We start from the raw sequence: 18,393 nt of genomic DNA on the forward strand, positions 1-18,393 counted from the left end.
AAAATTTACGTTTTAGCATTCCACCAGTCCATATGTACCAATTCGAGGAACATAACATGATAGCACCGGTAAATATGGCCCAAAGACGAAATCCACACGGCCTCATACGATGTCTCGCCTTATTTTGATAAAAGGAATTGCTATTTTCCTTTGAAATCATATTAGAATAAAAATCCGTTAAATCCGCTACATATAAGAACAAAGAAAATTGGAAGTTGGCATACAAAAGTTAACGGAAAAAGTGTGTGGGGACTGCAGTCGTTATCGGCCGCCGACGTGATAGTAAAGTGTGCAGAATTATTGTCTTTTTTTTCGAAGTTTACCAAATATGGGGTACGTAACAATATTTGGTAAGTTGCTATTTTTAATATATATCTAGACTATATTTCCAAGACACTTGAATAATTATAATAGTACGATACAAAGTTTTTTGTTGATATATGAGTGCAACTTTAAATAGTTACTTTACTTGAAAAACAATGTATGATAGTTAGCGGTCACTGGTCGCCATCTCACGATTGCGTAACGTAAGTTATCAAGCTTATAGTAATAAATTGGCCTATAGACTTGCATCCCGTGGCGCTAAATAAATAATAAAAACCTTTTAAAAAAATAATCTTGCCTTGACATTTTTAAAATATCTGTCATGGTGCCGAGTTCTGACTTGTATTTTGTTATTAAAAATTGTATTTTGAAAATTTTCACCTACTAATATTATTAATTTAATATTTTTTTACATAATATGTATATCTACAGATTATATTATTAAAGATACTAACGAATAAGTGTGATATGGCTATAGTGAAAACCCCAGTTTTAAAAGTAATCTTGTGTGGTGAATATGGAGTAGGCAAAAGCTCAATTTTCCGAAGGTTTATTAATAATACTTTTGTTCATAATTGTGACCGTAGGTCCACATTAGGACTGGATCACTTTGAGAAAACGTATCAAATCGGTGACAAAGAAGTCAAGGTAAAATCCAACTTTAATTTAATTAAATAAAGTTTATATCGATTTTGTACGGTTTATATTTTTTTGTTTTAGTTACAACTATGGGATACTGGTGGAATGGAGAGAATTGCATCTGTAACCTCAAGCTATTATAAATTTGCAGAAGCAGCAGTATTAGTGTTTTCTTTGGACAATATTTCGTCATTCCATGTACTTAGCCAACATTTATTGGATATAGTTACTTATGCAGAAAACGCGAAAATCTTTTTGTGTGGTAATAAGTCTGATCTGGAAGGTACTTCACCTCAAGTAACAGATGCTGATATTGAGACTTTTTGGTAAGAGTTGTTTTAAGCTTCTATTATAATTAATATCTATGTCTCCGCTATTAATTCTAATGTAATTTAATATGTTTTTGATAATTTTTCTAATGTACTAATATTCATTGCAGTGAACAATGTCATAATCTGATAAGCACCACTTACAAGGTATCATGTAAATCGGGAAAGGGGCTTGAAGAAATGTTCCATGATATTGCTTTACAGCTTGTTGAATGTAACAGATCTAGAATAGAGCTGCAAGCATTAGATCATAATAGCTTTAAGATATCTCCCCCTGCGGAACCCGAAGAACCACCTTGCAGCTGTTGACCTACTTATATTTATATCTTGAATATTATACTGAATCTCATGTACTTTTTTTTAGTGCTTTGTGTCAAAGTGTTAATATTATCTTTGAATGTATAGCTTTATCTAATTATTGTTATTTATGTGCCTTTGTTATGTTACCAATTAAAACATGGTCCCACTCTTTTGCAAAAAAATAAAATAGTTGGGAAAGCAGCAAACATATACATACATTTTAGACATTGAATAATTGGAACATTATTTTTTATGGAATAGGAGGCCAAATTATCTTACAACACCATCACAGGAGTGTTGCCTGCCTTTTAAAAATGTACACACTTTGAATTCCCAAGAATAGTCTTTAATTAATTTAAACAAATGATAATGCATGTACTATGTAGATTAAGGCCAGTTCTTTTTTATATATTTATTATTTATAAATTATTTCAATATTATAATATGTATAAACAAAATGAGAGTCATGTATTAATCATATGACAATTGTTTGTATTATTTCTTAATTATAAAATTTGTTGTACATACCTATTATAGTATAATGTAGATAACTCTTTAAAAAATTACATCTTTCTTAACCTGTATCTAAAGTCTAGATGGCATTTATATGTATTTTATAATCAGTGCAATGTATTATGAATGAACAATGTATTAAAATATCTAATATCATAATATGAGTTGAGCCTGTATTTTATGTTCTGACAGTACAGAGGGTTTTTTTATGCATTAGAGAGGCAGCTTCTGCACTTGGTGCTTCATAAAGGCACGACATCACTCCGAACGGCTCCTGAACTCTCAAAAATCCACTTGTGAATGTCAAAACGATCGAACCTCTTCGCGCGGCTCATCCGGTCGGTGCAGCATGCTCGTGAGTGTGAAAACCAGGCGGTACAACGCGGCATGCCATCGCGCCGAGCCGTTTGTCCCGCTCGTGAATGAGAAAACCCGCGCGCCACATGTCTTGTACCACTTCGAGTTGTTGGATAATACGCACGGTTGCACACTGCATCATCAGAGTGTATTATATTCTTTGCTGCATAGTGATGAGTAATCGGGAATTCGTAATTAAGTTTATTTCGAAATTTAGGGAATTACATTGTTTGTCGCAAAATGTTGTTCTGTATATAATAAATTAAATGTCTTTTATGAATTTCTCAATAATATATCATAACATCAAGAATTATTTCGTAAAATATGCACCTTGTTGGTCTAATGAAAATTGGAAATAAAAATAATTGTTTGAACGAAATCTGGCCGTATAAAGTGGATAAAATTTGCGCCCAAATGAGTCGATTACAAACAAACTTAAGATTTATCAATCTACATAAATAATATTATCTATCTAATATTATAATCTGATATAGTTAACAACTGTAGTAAATCTACCAATTATAGTTAGTTAAGATTTAGTTTAAGTTAATTTTGACCTCCTAAGAAAGTTAGAAAGAAATGTAAAAATTCTAATTAGTTATTTCATTTGAAACTATTCTTTCAATTTGATTTCTGAACGACGGGGGACACATCAAAGGAAAAACAAAATCGTTGTTTTTGTTTAATTCCGAGCATTTTCATATTTATTCACCTTTTAAACCTTCTCTGGACTTATACAAATAATTCAAGACGAAAATTAGCTAAATCGGTCAAGCCGTTCTCGAGTTTTAGGGAAACTAACGAACAGCAATTCATTTTTAAATATATACAAGGTGAAACTAAATGGGTATACTATGCTTTGAACCAGACATTCCTTAGGTCATCTCTAATGACTATGTGAAGTCAAAAATGAATTAGGATTATAATTTAATACAATATTTAAAGTGCTAAGTTTTCGCAAAAACTATGATTCCCTCAACCCTAATCAGCTGTTTTTTTGAACTCTCTTTGACCTTAAACAGATGAAAAACGTAGATGTGACATAATAGTAAAATGCCTACGATTCATTGTAGCTGTGAAGCAATTTGTGTTCTCATTTTGCCATGAAGACAAAGTTATTTTGTATGTGCATTTGCTTTAGCTGACATTGAAATACTTCTAAATTTGTATTTACTGTAGTTATGTACTACCCAATAAAGATTTTTTTAATTCTAATCTTATTATGAGACTTTGTTATGTTATTATTTACTCTGATTTCCGCGAGTGTTACAAATTTAAATAAAACACGTTTAAAAGATAAAAACTAGTGTAAATGTAACTGTGTTTTTATATTTTGTGTTTTTTTAAATATCTTAGGTTGAAAAGATCGGCCTGTCTGCGTTAATACTCTTTGAATTGTGCTTTGAAACACGATATTTACTGCTCTGTGTGTGTGTGTAAATGTCTATTCTAAAGGCATATACACATACTTCAATGTAGAATTATTTGAAGTTTCCTTCAAGTTACATTGAAAATAATTCCAAATTTGTAATTGTAGATTATGGGTACCACAACGGCACCTTTTTCTGCCGTGAAGCAAAAATGTGTAAGCATTATTATGGTTTGGTCTGAATGGCACTGTAGCTGTTCTTATTACTGGGCAAATGAGTCTTGACATTTTAATTCAAAAATGTTTTATCCAATAAAGATAATTCTAATAGACTCCTATTAAGAAATTGTTCTTCACGGATTTTTTTTGTCAAATATGGATATCTTTGACCATCCTCATATTAATAATATGTACTCCATTCCCGGACCGGGTTTTGTACCCGGCCTGGGTATGGAATGGGGCAGTTATTGAGTTTTTCGTAGGAAATTTCTCACTAGCAGCCCATAGTTCAGAAATGTAGATGCTCGCCCCCTATTACGCGGGAATTAAACATAGTGAAACGTGGGTGGAAAAAATACACCTCTAACCCTTCAGGAATACAGACGTGAAACTGTGTTAATGTTATGCAATTTCTTATTTTGTTTATTTGTTTCAATAACAGGAAGTAAAAAAAGGAATGAATAATAACATAGACACAAGCCACATTTCATGTAGTGTGCATACTCCTTAATCATAGATTATTGTTTATATTTAAGTCTATAGGTAGGTGACCTCATTCTGTTTATAAACAAAGGCCCCGCCTAAAACTGGCAGTCTCTTTAAATTTAGGGTTGTCTAAGAAAAGAAATTGAAAAATAATATTTTTATTTCGTAGGGAAGTCTTTCTTTTATTTTTATTTATTTATTAAAACTTAAACATCACCATACTATTGCATATGACCCAAATAACGTACCATTGAAGGGATGTTATACCCTTTCTGGTTCACGTTGTATAGATATATATATTATATGAGTTATTGGAAATTTGTGTGTGTATAGTTCGGTATCTTCAACAGCCAGTCTTTACACCATTTTTTTCTTTATTAAGTATATACAAACAACTATGGCAGTTGTATAAAACTCATCATCCGAATCAAAACTCATTTTTCAAAAGGGAAATTATTGATACGAAAGCACCGACCGCTAGTGTTGATGTATATACGAATTGGCATGGCGCGATGGCGCGCCCGTGAGTGTGGTAATTTTTTATACAACGCTCCAAATAATAATAATATTGACACACTTTTTACACAAATTATCTTGCCCCAAGTTAAGCACATATAGCCTGTGTTATGGGCTACAAGACAATGATATATTTAATACATACTTAATCATACATATATTCATATAAATATACATAAATACATTTAAACATCCATGACTCGGAAACAAACATCTATATTCATCATATAAATGCTTGCACCTACCGGGATTCGAACCCGGGAGCTCTAGCTACTACCTACTGGTAGGGTCGCTAACCACTCGGCTATACAGGTTGTCGTGGCGTGCCCGTGAATGGGGGGCTAAGTCTGCATACAGACTTTCTATCTCCAAATGTTCGATGTCTAACATCATGCAGTCCATGCTGCGGGAAATCTTATAATAAGAATTCTCCTTGAAAGATGTAAAGTATACACAATTTTACTTTTTAAGAGAAAACTCAATAGAATAAACAAAGTTCTTCTTGCACTGGTCAAAAATTTCAAACATCTCAAGTTCTTTACCGCATAGCAGAAAAGCTATATAGTTATTGAGTCTCACTTAAATTTCACTGATTATGGCGGCAACATAGGGCGGGTCGTTGCCTTCCCTTTTTTTCTGGAATAGGAGGACAAACGAGCGTACGGGTCACCTGGTGTTAAGTGATCACCGCCGCCCACATTATCACTATCAATCACAAGAGCGTTGCCGGCCTTTAAGGAAGGTGTACGCGCTTTTTTTGAAGGTACCCATGTCGTATCGTCCCGGAAACACCGCACAAGGAAGCTAATTCCACAGCTTTGTAGTACCTGCAAGAAAGCTCCTTGAAAACTGCACTTTGGAGGACCGCCACACATCCAGATGGTGGGGATGATATCCTAACTTGTGGCGTGTCGTGCGAAGGTGAAATTCGGCGGCAGGAATCAGGTAAAACAGTCTTCGGAACACTCCCCGTGATAAATGCGGTAGTAGACACACAATGAAGCGACGTCTCTACGCAACGCCAAATGATCCAGCCGTTCACAGAGCACTGGGTCCCCGACAATTCGAGCACGCTGCACGCTGTCAAAAGGATGGAGCTTATACTGGGTGCGCCAGACCAGAGTTGGCTGCAATACTCCATGTGAGGCCGGACCTGCGCTAGAATGTGGGCCGGCTTGAAGTATTGCCGTGCTCTATTGATGAAGCCCAGCTTCTTCGAAGTGAAATTGGCTTTTCACTCCAAATGGCCACGGAATAGGCAACCGCTCGAGATTTCGAGACCCAGTATTCCGATACTAGGCGAGGCTTTAAGGGAAGTGTTGCCGAAGAGCGGTGATACGAAAAATGTTTTTTCTTTTAGTGGTAAACGCGCAAACTTGAGTCTTCTGGGGGTTACAAGTTTCTCCCGGCACTGGTCGACGTTTTCCCGAGAGACCTGCATGGCCCGTGTATACGGCATCACCAGTGCTGTCGTCTGCATAGCAATGTTATGTTGGAGGTGACCAACATGTCATTGATATGCAGAAGAAACAGCGTGGGAGATAGCACACAGCCTTGGGGCACTCCAGCGTTCACGGGCTTGGGATTCGAGCAAAAATCGTCGACAACGACTTGTATGCTGCGCCCAGTGAGGAAGCTGGAGGTCCACTGCATAAGCTCTCGGGAAGCCCAAATGATGGAAGTTTTGAGAAGAGCGCCCTGTGCCATACACGATCAAAGGCCTTCGCTATATCCAGGCTAACTGCCAGGCCTTCCCCCTTGCTTTCAATAGCCGCCGCCCATCTATGTGTTCCAGGTACGAGGGCGGAACTGAAAGTTTCGGGAATCAAGGAAGTGACACAACATTACTATTTAAAAATGTATTTATTGCTTTTCGAAGTATTCTCCGCGAAATTTGACACATTTTTCCATACGATGGAACCAATAGTTGAAGCAACCATTCCATTCGGAAGTTGGGGCTTCTTCAGGTGATGAAAATCTCTGACCACGCAATTTATTCTTTATTTTAGGGAAAGTATAGAAATCATTAGGGCTTAGGTCGGGGCTGTACGGCGGATGGTCTAATAATTCTATGTTTTCTTACTCTAAAAACTCTTTTGTTCTGTGCGCGGTGTGAGAACTCGCATTGTCGCGATGGAGGATAATGCGGCGGTTGCAGTTCTCTTTACGGAGTTCAGAAACGACCTGTGGCAAACAAATGCTAGCATACCAGTCTGCATTAACCGTTCTTTGTCCCTCAAGATGAATAGTCGCAACATGGCCGGGTTTGAGACAAACGTGGCCACCATTTTTTTTGCAATACTCCATGAACGAACAATTTTTGTTGGCTTTAACTCGTGGCAGTTTCGGGTTCGTACGCGTATATCCAGGATTCGTCACCTGATACGATGTTGGAATCCTGCGTGGAATCTTTCGAGAGTTCTGGCGCACCAAGTAACGCGAGCCGCTTTTTGCTCTTCACAGAGCAAATGCGGTATCCATCGGGAAAACAACTTTTTTAAACCTAACTGTTCATGCAAGATTATTTGTATTTGACTCATGCCAATGTCTAAAGTTGCCTGAATTTCGCGGTATGTCACATGTCGATCTTCCTCAATCAGCTTACGCACAGCATCAACGTTTTCTTTGGTTACTGCAGTTTTTGGACAACCTTGACGGGGATCATCACTGAGCTTGACACGTCCACGTTGAAATTCAGCAAACCAGCGATAAATTGTGATTTTGGATGGGGCTTCATCACCAAATGCAGAAATCATCCGATCAACACACTGTTTTTGTGTTAAACCACTTCGAAAGTCATAATAAATCATCGCTGTAGAATTTTCTTGAGTCAATTCCATTTTCTCAACGAATAAACAAGTTTGAAGAGACCTTGTGACAAGACCGAACAAATACCGACCGAAAACCTGGAAACACCGCACAAGGAAGCCCATTCCACAGCTTGGTCGTATATGGAAGAAAGTCTTTGAAAACCACACCGGAGAAACGGTTACTATGTTAAAGACTACCAGAATAGCTAGTTGGTTCTCTTCTATAAAGAAGACAAAAATATCAAAGTTAGCATTCAGTGCTCAATAAGTGTTTGCCCAATTGAAATAATAATGAATAAGTTGGATATTAAAACCACGTTAATAATGTTTAATAGTTTAATGTAGCTATATAATTACACAAAGAAAATTGATCCGTTATTTTACATATTCAATATGCAGATAGCTTCTATTAAGAATATCACATTTTATAAATGACATTTAACATTACATCAGCTACACTTAAGATCTGCTATAGGTGCAATTAGCCAAGACAATATAGAAAATAATTTAATGATGTGTTCTTGATCATTCTTTCTCACTCACACCTTATTGCTATCTACAGTATGACTGATGAGACACAATATTTATCTGTATATTATATATACTGAAAATGGTATTTGTTTGAGGCTCTTTCAAACCTAAACCACTGATCGTATCGACATGAAACCACCACCATTCGATGCGAAACTTTCGAATTCCAACGTTCCTTCATTAATTTATTTCCTTTTAAAATTCACCCAGCGAAGCGGGCACAGCTAGTATCTTATATAAGAACAACACTAAGGAGAGTTATACTTGATTCTCTTTCTTATTATGTAATAAACAATGGTAAGGCCAACAAGACGGAATAAAGAATGTAAACAAAGTTTCAGGGGTTCAAAACATATTTAAATGAATAAATTATATACAAATTATGGATTCCCTATTCTAATCGCTGTTATTAGATAAAGATGATTTGCCGAAAGAGACTGAATCAGCCGTATTTATGGCAATATAACTCAGTAACAGTCCGTTTGTTTACACATCTTGTCTCGATGGCCTTAATATAGTTATTAAATTTCCCTATAAAAGTAAATTAAACATCCCCATATTTTTTCGTTAGGCGCAAGCCTTCCAGTTCTCTACTTTCGCTCGCGCCGCGAAATGTGAACATGCGTTTCGTAATTTACTTAACTTTTGTTTAAGTTTACTAAGTGTTCAATTTATATTTAATTTAATGTAATTTTTTCTTTACATATGACCGCCAAATATCATGTTCTCAATTATGATTATTATCTCACCAAACATGCTGTATGTTCACACACGCAATCTGTACTAAATTAATAACATTCGATTGAGGTGCGGAATCGCAGGCGAAAGCTAGTGTTACTTTTTTGCTAACTGTACTGCTGTAATTGCAAATACTAATCGCAATTTAAAGTTATTTTCGCTATTGAATAGGCTTATATAGTGGTGTTTAATGTTGAGACCATTGTATATTTTTTATATCGATTCCTTCTTGTACCATTTCCCACAGTGGACTCATCTCCCTCAACCGTATGACATGTTTTATTGTTTTATCAGATGTGTAATCCACTTCTTCAATTGTTGTAAATCTTCCAAGGCCAAATCTGTAACAAAAAAAAATATCACAGAACGACATCATTTGTATGAGACCTTATTAAAACAATGCAATTTCTTTTATGTTCGAAGAATCTTCAGTTTGGCATATTGTTGATTTGCTTATGGTATGTTTATTTTGCGGGGTAGCAAGAGTTTGTGCATTTACTGTTCATTCTTTTGCTTGTATAAGTTCAACGGACAAACACAGAACCTTGACTTTTTTAGTTTTCGGCCAATGCAGTAAAGCAATTTCATTACTAACCGAAATTTTAATTCTAAAGTTTTTATTCAAAATAAGATTCCCTATTGAACTTCAAAATAATCACTTATTGGAAAAATATTACCCTCATCCTTTCTAGCAGCAACAAATATCTGGAAATATTGCTATTAAAGTTCTGTCCATAATAGCCACTTAAATTTTTTATGAGAAAATGATCGAAACTGTCAATCCCGTCAGTTTCAGGTATAAGTTGCCACTTCTCATTAGCCAGGAACTTCAAACGACGGCATCGTTCAAGCCTTGCACATAATCTCTCACTCACGGCAGATAAACACGCTGCTGTGGTTCCAACCTAACGTTCATCATGTACACAGTAATCTTCCACTGTCCTTAATCACCTTGATAAAATATGAATGTAAAATGCTCAAAGATTGTGAGGATTATATAAAATAAAGCTAAATAACCTTATTGAGCTGTGAGCCAAGTCTTCATCCGCACCAATAGCTCGTAATACATAGGATGGTTCCAACGAGGCAGATGTGCAGGCAGATCCACTCGACAAAGCAACATCTTTGAGTGCCATTAGTAGAGATTCACCTTAAAATAAAATATTAGGTGTTAAGGTTTGTTTGGCTAGCTAACATTAGCTAATAAAAATGGAAACCTACTTTGGTCATTACTAAAGTTTTTTAAGTCGAATAAAATTATTTTTTTCATATACGAGGTGGATGTGGTGCAACCGCCTATGGAAATCCGCAACATAAAGGCCGAGGCGTTTTTTCTATCATTTCGATGCTTCCTACGGAATAGCTGAGATTAACTCAAGCCTCCCTAAATATATAGAAACACCTTCCATCCCTTTCGCTCCTATTGAAAAGATGTTTCTATCTCTTTCAGGGAGAAATTGTATATATACGGAGAAAGTCTCTTAGGAGGACATGCAAACAATATGCTCCTGACCACCAGTCCGAAAGGTGCTCCACAAATCGGCGTTTATTTTCAAGAACCTTCCGTCCGCAGTCTCTACGGGACACTACCGCTCCGTTCAATAATCCCCGGGTTAGGCGGGAATAGGTATTTACAGTAGATAAACTTTGACTTTTACACTACATCAATTGGACAAATATTTGAATAGTTATGATGATGACGATAAACAACCGAGTGCGCGATATTATGGTGCGGTATAACTACTAAATAGAGTTAAGTAACTCAAAGGAGATTGAAACGCTTCCATACATTCCTGGGCCCAGGTGATAATAAGATAAATGTAGCAGCATTTAAAAGATAATATTTAAGTAATCCATCATTGAAAATTTTGCAAGATTTGTCAATCTAGGAGCAGAGTAATCGAAGATATAAAAATGAGGTTGTCTTAAACTACCTTTAGGTTGACAGCTCATCTATAGTAGGTTTATTCAATGCCTAGCTGCTAAGGATTTATCACATACTTATATTAGATGTATACCAACCTTGGTTTTTTTTTAGATAAAAAATACCTACCTATCTACTACTGTAACGACACTTTTTTGCACTATAATATAAGACAATTGGTAATTAGATATAATAAAGTATACCTAAATTAAAAGATAGTTTTATTTGCACAGATAAGAATAATATATAGTCATTAGCTCATACATGAACTGTAAAACAGACTGCTAGAGACAACTTTCCTTGGAATTCAATTGGGTAGGTAGTTAAAAAGTCGGTAACACGACGAATACAACAAGAAACGAAGTGACAATGACGAAGAAACGAAATGATCGGTCAGACTGTCATTGTCAAAGTGGAGTTAGCGTTGAGGAACAAGGATTTCACTAGTATCGTGTGATTATTATGTGAATCGATTTATTGATCAATTTTTTTGATAGTATAATAATTGCTCAGTTCTGTTTTTCCTGAGTAAATAATATATTTTATTCATATTAATATGGTCATTCGAACTTAAACTATGCAGCTAACTAATATAATTGAAATAAAACTACTGGATCTTAATATTATTTTAATCAATTAAATATTCATTCGATTACATTTTAATCTATTTTCTTTATTTTAATGTTTTTTCGGTTTGTAGATTGCAAAATGAGCTAGTTTTTTTTTTATTTTACATCAGAAAAATATACCCTTTTTTTTTAAAGTATATTTCAACTTGTTAACCATCAGCCCAAAAGTCCTATTCTCCTTTTGCAATTTTAACAAGAGGTTAGGTCAACAAATAGGTTCCATATTGTCATACTAGATGCAGACATATATACATATATTTGCTGCCTGAAAGCGTCCACGTGGACGTGATTGGTATTAATAATAGTTTTATAATAGAAGTGTAGTTGTTATTTGCATAATAATTGTACATACCTTCAACGTAAGCAAAAGATAAATTAATGCAGCCATGATAACTTTGTTCTGGATCACCATTTCGTATAACATGCGTCAATTTTGAATATATTCTGTCTAGGAATCTTTTCGATAACTTTTCCATCCATGCAAGATCGTATTCCATCTCTCGGTTTGATAATTCACAAGCTGCACCTGTCGAATTGTAATTGAAATAAGGTTAGATTTTTTTTATTGATAATAAGGGACGAGACGAGCAGGACGTTCAGCTGATGGTAATTGATACGCCCTGCTCATTAAAATGCAGTGCCGCTCAGGATTGTTGAAAACCCCAAAAACTCTGAGCACTACTGCAATTGCGCTCGTCAAGTTGGAGACATAAAGTGTTAAGTCTCATTTGCCCACTAATTTCTATCTATGGTGCCCTTCAGACCGAAACACAGTAATGCTTATAAATTACTGCCTCGCGGCAGAATTAGGCACGGTTGTGGTACCTACCTAGATAATCTAGCCGGCATCCTGTGCGATGGTGCCTCCCACTGGTAAAAATAAACTATTCAATGGAAGACTTCTTGTAATGAGCTTTAAGCAATACCAGGTTGTGGCTAACTTTTCTCATTTTTTCAATTATTAACCTAAGCAATTAGTTCGAAAAAATATTACTGAATTCAAGAAAAATATACAGAGTTAGTGCTTGTTGATAGGCGGACGCGGTTATGAAATGTCAAGCGCAGAGCATATTTTTTTTTTATGGAATAAGAGGACAAACGAGCGTACGGGTCACCTGGTGTTATGTGATCACCGCCGCCCACATTCTCTTGCAACAACAGGAATCACAAGAGCGTTGCCGGCCTTTAAGGAAGGTGTACGCGCTTTTTTTGAAGGTACCCATGTCGTATCGTCCCGGAAACACCGCACAAGAATTCCACAGCTTAGTAGAACGAGGAAGAAAGCTCCTTGAAAACCGCGCTGTGGAGGACCGCCACACATCCAGATGGTGGGGATGATATCCTAATTTGTGACGTGTCGTGCGAAAGTGGAATTCGGCGGCAGGAATCAGGTTAAACAGCTCTTCGGAACACTCCCCGTGATAAATGCGGTAGAAGACACAAAATAATATGCGAGTGTTGGTGCGGTGAAAGTAGCCGCCAAACTTCCGACTGGCTCTTACGGCACGCTCGCGGTTATAACACACTAGCTGACCCGGCAAACGTTGTTTTGCCATATAAAGTATAATTCACGCGATAGTTTTATAAGTAATAAAATATTGCCTATATTATAGCATGTACATCATTTTGTTCTATTGTCAATAGTTTTTGCAGCGCACGCAAAAATAGGTTTTCGATTTTACACCTTGTGTTACAAAATAGCAATTTTATTACGGATGCCTAATTTTATAGCCTTCCTCGATAAATGGACTACCCAACACTGAAAGAATCATTCAAATCGGACCAGTAGTACCAGAGATTAGCGCGTTCAAACAAACACTGCAGCTTTATAATATTAGTATAGATAGGTATACAAACAACATCATTGTTTGTCAATTTTCGATTAAAAATAAAATTAAGAACTTATTAATGATTAATACCGGGTCGTACCTATATTATGGTTTACATTGTAAATATTAGAGAAGTGATTTTATTAACCTCTATTTAGGTTAATTTGTTAACTGAAACAACATGACCATACCTACCAAATGGTACCACCATACGCTAGTTTAATAATATTTTTAATAGTTTAACTTCGGTCAAGAGGTGAGTAAATTAATATCAAATAACCTAAAGAAAATTAGTACCAAATAACCGAATACCGTACAATAGTGATTAAAGGTAAAACAAAACCAATTAATGTACTTAAACATTATCCGATTTCCAAGCCCTGGTTAAAACTACACCTGATATAAAATAGCAGTTAGGTGAAGTCGATTTATACTTATAGTTATAATGAATCTGCTGATTATTATACCTAATCCAACAACTAAAGGAGTAGGAACTGTCCCACTCCGTATGCCTCTCTCCTGCCCTCCTCCACTTTGTATTGGTTCAACACGAACCCTTGGTCTACGTCTGATATACAGTGCTCCGACACCTTTGGGCCCATACACCTTATGTCCAGATATCGACATCAGATCAATATTCATTTTATTTACATCCAAAGGTATTTTTCCAACTGCCTGGGCTGCATCAGTATGGAAGAACACTTTATGTTTCTTGCATATAGCTCCAATATCAGCTATTGGTTGCTTGACACCTGTAAAAATCATTTAAAACTGTAAAACTTAAATATGTATATTTCATTAATTATTATAAGAACTTAATAGTTGTTATGATTTTTATTCAATAAAAAGGTAAAATAAATCTTTTTGGGATCCTTGCAATACATGGAAAACACTTCTCTTTTCCCATCCAGGGACCCCACCAAACTACAAGTACCTTGCTGTAGATCTACATTATTTCAGAGAAACTGTTTTGTGCGTAGTGTGCATAAAAATCTATAATCACATCTCAAAAATAATAAGAGAGGTATCGTCAAATAGGAATTTCTCATCTAAATTGAAAATATACCTTAGTAAAAACTGCTTATATTCATTAGATGAATATTTTCAACTAAAAACTTGACTATATATTATATAATACTGCTTATAATCTTTCGTTAAATTGATATTATAGTTACTAATGATTTAGAAATGTATTTTATAAAATTTGCACGTCATAAATGTGGCAAACATGTACTTTATAATATTTATGTAACATCAATCTAACATGTTTATGCAATATATTAAGTCAAAGTTTTTAACTTTGACTTTGACTACACTTATTGTACATAAAAATCAAATGCTAGTGTTACTAAAGCTAAAAAACGGCTGGGTCAATTTGATTTTTTTTTATGTTTTGTTCACTCTTATACAGGGTTTAAAAGAAGGGAAGGGGTAGAATAGGGTAAGCCCTTTAAACAAATTGAAAAGTCCAAACTAGTATGTAATTGTTATGGAAATGGGAATAGATTTGAGTGATTGAATTTTAACACCATGTTCTGTTGCCATGGTCGCCGTTGCTAGTAAAATTATTGCGGGACATAGTGATGTCACTCAGAATTAAGAGATCCACCAAGAAGCTTGAGCGGTAATACATTGTGCAATGCGCAGGTCGTAAAATTTACCATCAGGTCATGGTATGCTTGTTTGCTTGCGCTTCTTCCTAAAAAAATAACTTCTTTGATGACATTTGAGGAAAATATATGGGTCACCTACAGATAAATAAAAATCACCTCTTTCAAAGCTCATTTATAAAATCATAAGAGCTCTGCTAACTTATGAATTTGTCAATGCCAAATTTATAATGAAGGTATTATATAGAATGTATATTAAACAGTATAAAATACATACTCATGTTTGGGTCACCTATAGATAATTAAAAATCACTGCTTCCAAAATACAAGAATCATAAGAGCACTGCCGAACTTTTCTTATATTGACAATATGGCACTGACATTTATATGTAATATACAATAGTATTAATTTTTAATATTAGTACAACATACATATTCATGTACAGAAAAATATTCTAAAACAACATACCTATTTCATTATTAACAGTCATTATTGACACCAAACTTGTTTCGGTCGTAATTGCTTTTTCTAAATCTTCCAAACTTATAATTCCATTCTGCCCCACTGGAAGATAAGTCACTTTAAATCCTTCCCCTTCTAATACACGACATGAGTCCAAAACACATTTATGTTCCTGAAATGATGATAATCATAATATAATTATTTATATATTTTAAATAAATATGATGTCAATAATACAAAGTCCTATCAGCACATGGGTAACAAATGGTACTCAGAAAAAAACTTATAAAGCTAATAATTATATCAATACTAATTGACTATAATCATCTCTCATTGGAGTATCTAATATATTAAAATCATAAATTCAAGTTAAATAATTGAGTGGTTATTAATAAAAATTATAAGAGTTTTTATTCTGAAGATGATTTTTCACTAGGCACTTTTAAATTGTAAATTATCCTAATTAGAATTAGGTTGTATAAAAATATGCAATAATTTTTAGTGCATACTGCATATTTGTTTTATTGTTTTTTTTTTTTTTGAATTATAAGAAGACATAAAGACTAATATAAAATTTTATTACTGGTGTCAAAGACATAGCCTACAAATTTATAGCATAGACACCACAAGGAAAGTCACAGACAAAACATAGTAAGACACATCAATAACTTAATCAGAACATAATGTGTATTAAGGTCAAAGTAATGTTTGCTTATATAATATTTCAAATTCTCATGTCATGGTGTTAAACATTGTACTCCTCCGAAAGGGCTTGACCGATTCTCATGAAAATTTGAGTGCATATTAGGTAGGTCTGAGTATCGGACAACATCTACTGTTCATCCACCTAAATGTTAAGGGTGATCCATACGATTTTTTTTTTTAAATTTGTTTGATTATGAGTCAGCATTAAAAAATACATACAACTTCAAATTTTCACCCACAGTTACTTTTGTATCGCAATTTTAATATTGGCAATACCATGTTTGCTGGGTCAGCTAGTAATATTATAATATGCTTGGTTCCTCATGACTATATATAAAACTTTGGCACCAACAGGATCTATTAATATTTAAATATTATTTGCAATTTCATTTGATTTAAATAGACTTACAATTTGTGTTGTTATTATATGTTTCTTCCTCGGTGAGTAGAATCTTGCAACACCTTTTACAGAAATATTATTCGACTCAGTGGCACCAGATGTGAATATAATTTCTTTTGCATCTGCCCCAATTAAGTTTGCTACTTGCTCCCTTGCCATTTCTACAGCAGCTTCACTTTCCCATCCATATGGATGGGTTCTTGAATGTGGATTGCCATGATAACTCACCAGATATGGCAGCATAGCATCTAAAACTCTTGGATCCTGTAATTGTTTATTGAAATAATAATTAAATTTTTGAAGATTTAGTTATGGAAAAAATATATGCAATGAATTGCACATCAACTTCTGTAGCATATCATCTAAAACTCTTGGATCCTGTAATTGTTTATTGAAATAATAATTAAATTTTTGAAGATTTAGTTATGGAAAAAATATATGCAATGAATTGCACATCAACTTCTGTAGCATATCATCTGAAACTCTTGGATCCTGTAATTGTTTATTGAAATGATAATTCAATTTTTGAAGATTTAGTTATGGGAAAAATATATTCAATACTCTAAATTGCATAACAACTTTTGTAGCATATCAGCTAAAACTCTTGGATCCTGTACTTAAATGTTTATTGAAAGTATAATTCAATTTTTGAAGATAGGGAAAAAACATATTCAATGCTATGAATTGCATAACAAATTCTGTAGTAAAGCATCTAAAACTCTTGGATCCTGTAATCATTGCTTATTGAAGGGATAATTTATTATATGAAGATTTAGATATGGAAAAAATATATTCAATGCTATGAATTGCATAACAATTACGAAGGACAAACAAATTAGCACATAACATATAATAGTTTAGTATTTGTATGCTATTGTTTGTGTAGCAGGATTCATTTAAGGTTACAACTTACCATAGGAGTTGTAGCTTGAGCATCAAAATATATAGGCCTTCCGACTTCTTCATGTTTTAAAGAGAACTTATCTGCAAATTAGACGAAACATAAGAAACAACTTTAAATATTATAAAAAAGAAAATATCGTCAATTTATTTTGTTTACCTGAGTCGGAAAATAATTTAGCTCCTTGAAATATTGTTCGAATAGTATTTTCCTGTTGTGTACCTAAAGCTGATTTTGATATATTTGGAGTAACAAAAGATCTAATAAAAACTCGAAACATCTTGATCTCTATTTGCTTTCCAATTTACATGTTATATTATATATTTAATTTCAACTTACAATGTCGTTTACGACACGGTCTAACCCAGAGTACAGAAAATAAAATAAATGAATGTTCCAACTTCAATTTTATTCATCAAATTTATTTACAAAATCACAATTATTGGCAGACAGGAGACTGTGCCCTGTGGTCTGTGACAGCTATACACAGTGACAGTGACAAATACATATATTTTTATACGCTTTATTTTAAAGATCTTATGACTTGGTAGCAAAACTTTTAAGCAGTCTTATTTTCGAGCATTACTTTTTTACCTTAGAACGATTTGAATGCCAAGTCAAATTCATCGTCTCGTCCCTTTATATTCGACTAGTAAGTGTATTCGATAACTTCTTTACAATATATTCAATGCAATAATTGTTCTCCAGCTTTGAAAAATTACTTCAATATAATAATATTATAAAATATACAATGTTTTAAGTCTTGTATGCATGGGAAGTCGAAGCTCTAAAAAAAGAATT

The 18,393-nt window shown here is 34.3% G+C and overlaps 2 protein-coding genes across 2 annotated transcripts; one reads left to right on the top strand and one right to left on the bottom strand.

Annotated features, from left to right (window-relative positions):
* Nucleotides 1–635: 635 nt before the first annotated feature.
* LOC126969008 (ras-related protein Rab-12) lies at nucleotides 636–3,056 on the top strand. Its single transcript, XM_050814273.1, has 3 exons — nucleotides 636–972; nucleotides 1,045–1,289; nucleotides 1,403–3,056. The coding sequence occupies exons 1-3, from the start codon at nucleotides 793–795 to the stop codon at nucleotides 1,599–1,601; spliced, it is 624 nt and encodes a 207-aa protein (XP_050670230.1). The 5' UTR covers nucleotides 636–792; the 3' UTR covers nucleotides 1,602–3,056.
* A 5,128-nt stretch (nucleotides 3,057–8,184) lies between these two features.
* On the bottom strand, nucleotides 8,185–18,052 carry LOC126968943 (cysteine desulfurase, mitochondrial). The gene is made up of 8 exons (XM_050814173.1): nucleotides 17,752–18,052; nucleotides 17,605–17,675; nucleotides 16,701–16,955; nucleotides 15,593–15,758; nucleotides 13,981–14,265; nucleotides 12,037–12,210; nucleotides 10,149–10,281; nucleotides 8,185–9,472 (listed from the first exon to the last, which is right to left on the bottom strand). Exons 1-8 carry the CDS (start codon nucleotides 17,870–17,872, stop codon nucleotides 9,319–9,321), a joined length of 1,359 nt encoding a protein of 452 aa, XP_050670130.1. The 5' UTR covers nucleotides 17,873–18,052; the 3' UTR covers nucleotides 8,185–9,318.
* Between the last annotated feature and the right edge of the window lie 341 nt (nucleotides 18,053–18,393).

The sequence above is a fragment of the Leptidea sinapis genome, chromosome 17, assembly GCF_905404315.1.
Source record: "Leptidea sinapis chromosome 17, ilLepSina1.1, whole genome shotgun sequence".
NCBI classification, from domain to species: Eukaryota; Metazoa; Arthropoda; class Insecta; order Lepidoptera; family Pieridae; genus Leptidea; species Leptidea sinapis.

Bases quoted from the DNA above. Each gene is read 5' to 3' on its own strand.
- LOC126969008 (XM_050814273.1), top strand. From the start codon at position 793: ATGGCTATAGTGAAAACCCCAGTTTTAAAAGTAATCTTGTGTGGTGAA. The intron at 973-1,044 runs GTAAAATCCAAC...TTTTTGTTTTAG, and splicing joins TCGGTGACAAAGAAGTCAAG to TTACAACTATGGGATACTGG. The intron at 1,290-1,402 runs GTAAGAGTTGTT...TATTCATTGCAG, and splicing joins GCTGATATTGAGACTTTTTG to TGAACAATGTCATAATCTGA.
- LOC126968943 (XM_050814173.1), bottom strand. From the start codon at position 17,872: ATGTTTCGAGTTTTTATTAGATCTTTTGTTACTCCAAATATATCAAAA. The intron at 17,676-17,751 runs GTAAACAAAATA...TCTAATTTGCAG, and splicing joins TAAATTATTTTCCGACTCAG to ATAAGTTCTCTTTAAAACAT. The intron at 15,759-16,700 runs GTAAGTCTATTT...TCATCATTTCAG, and splicing joins ATATAATAACAACACAAATT to GAACATAAATGTGTTTTGGA.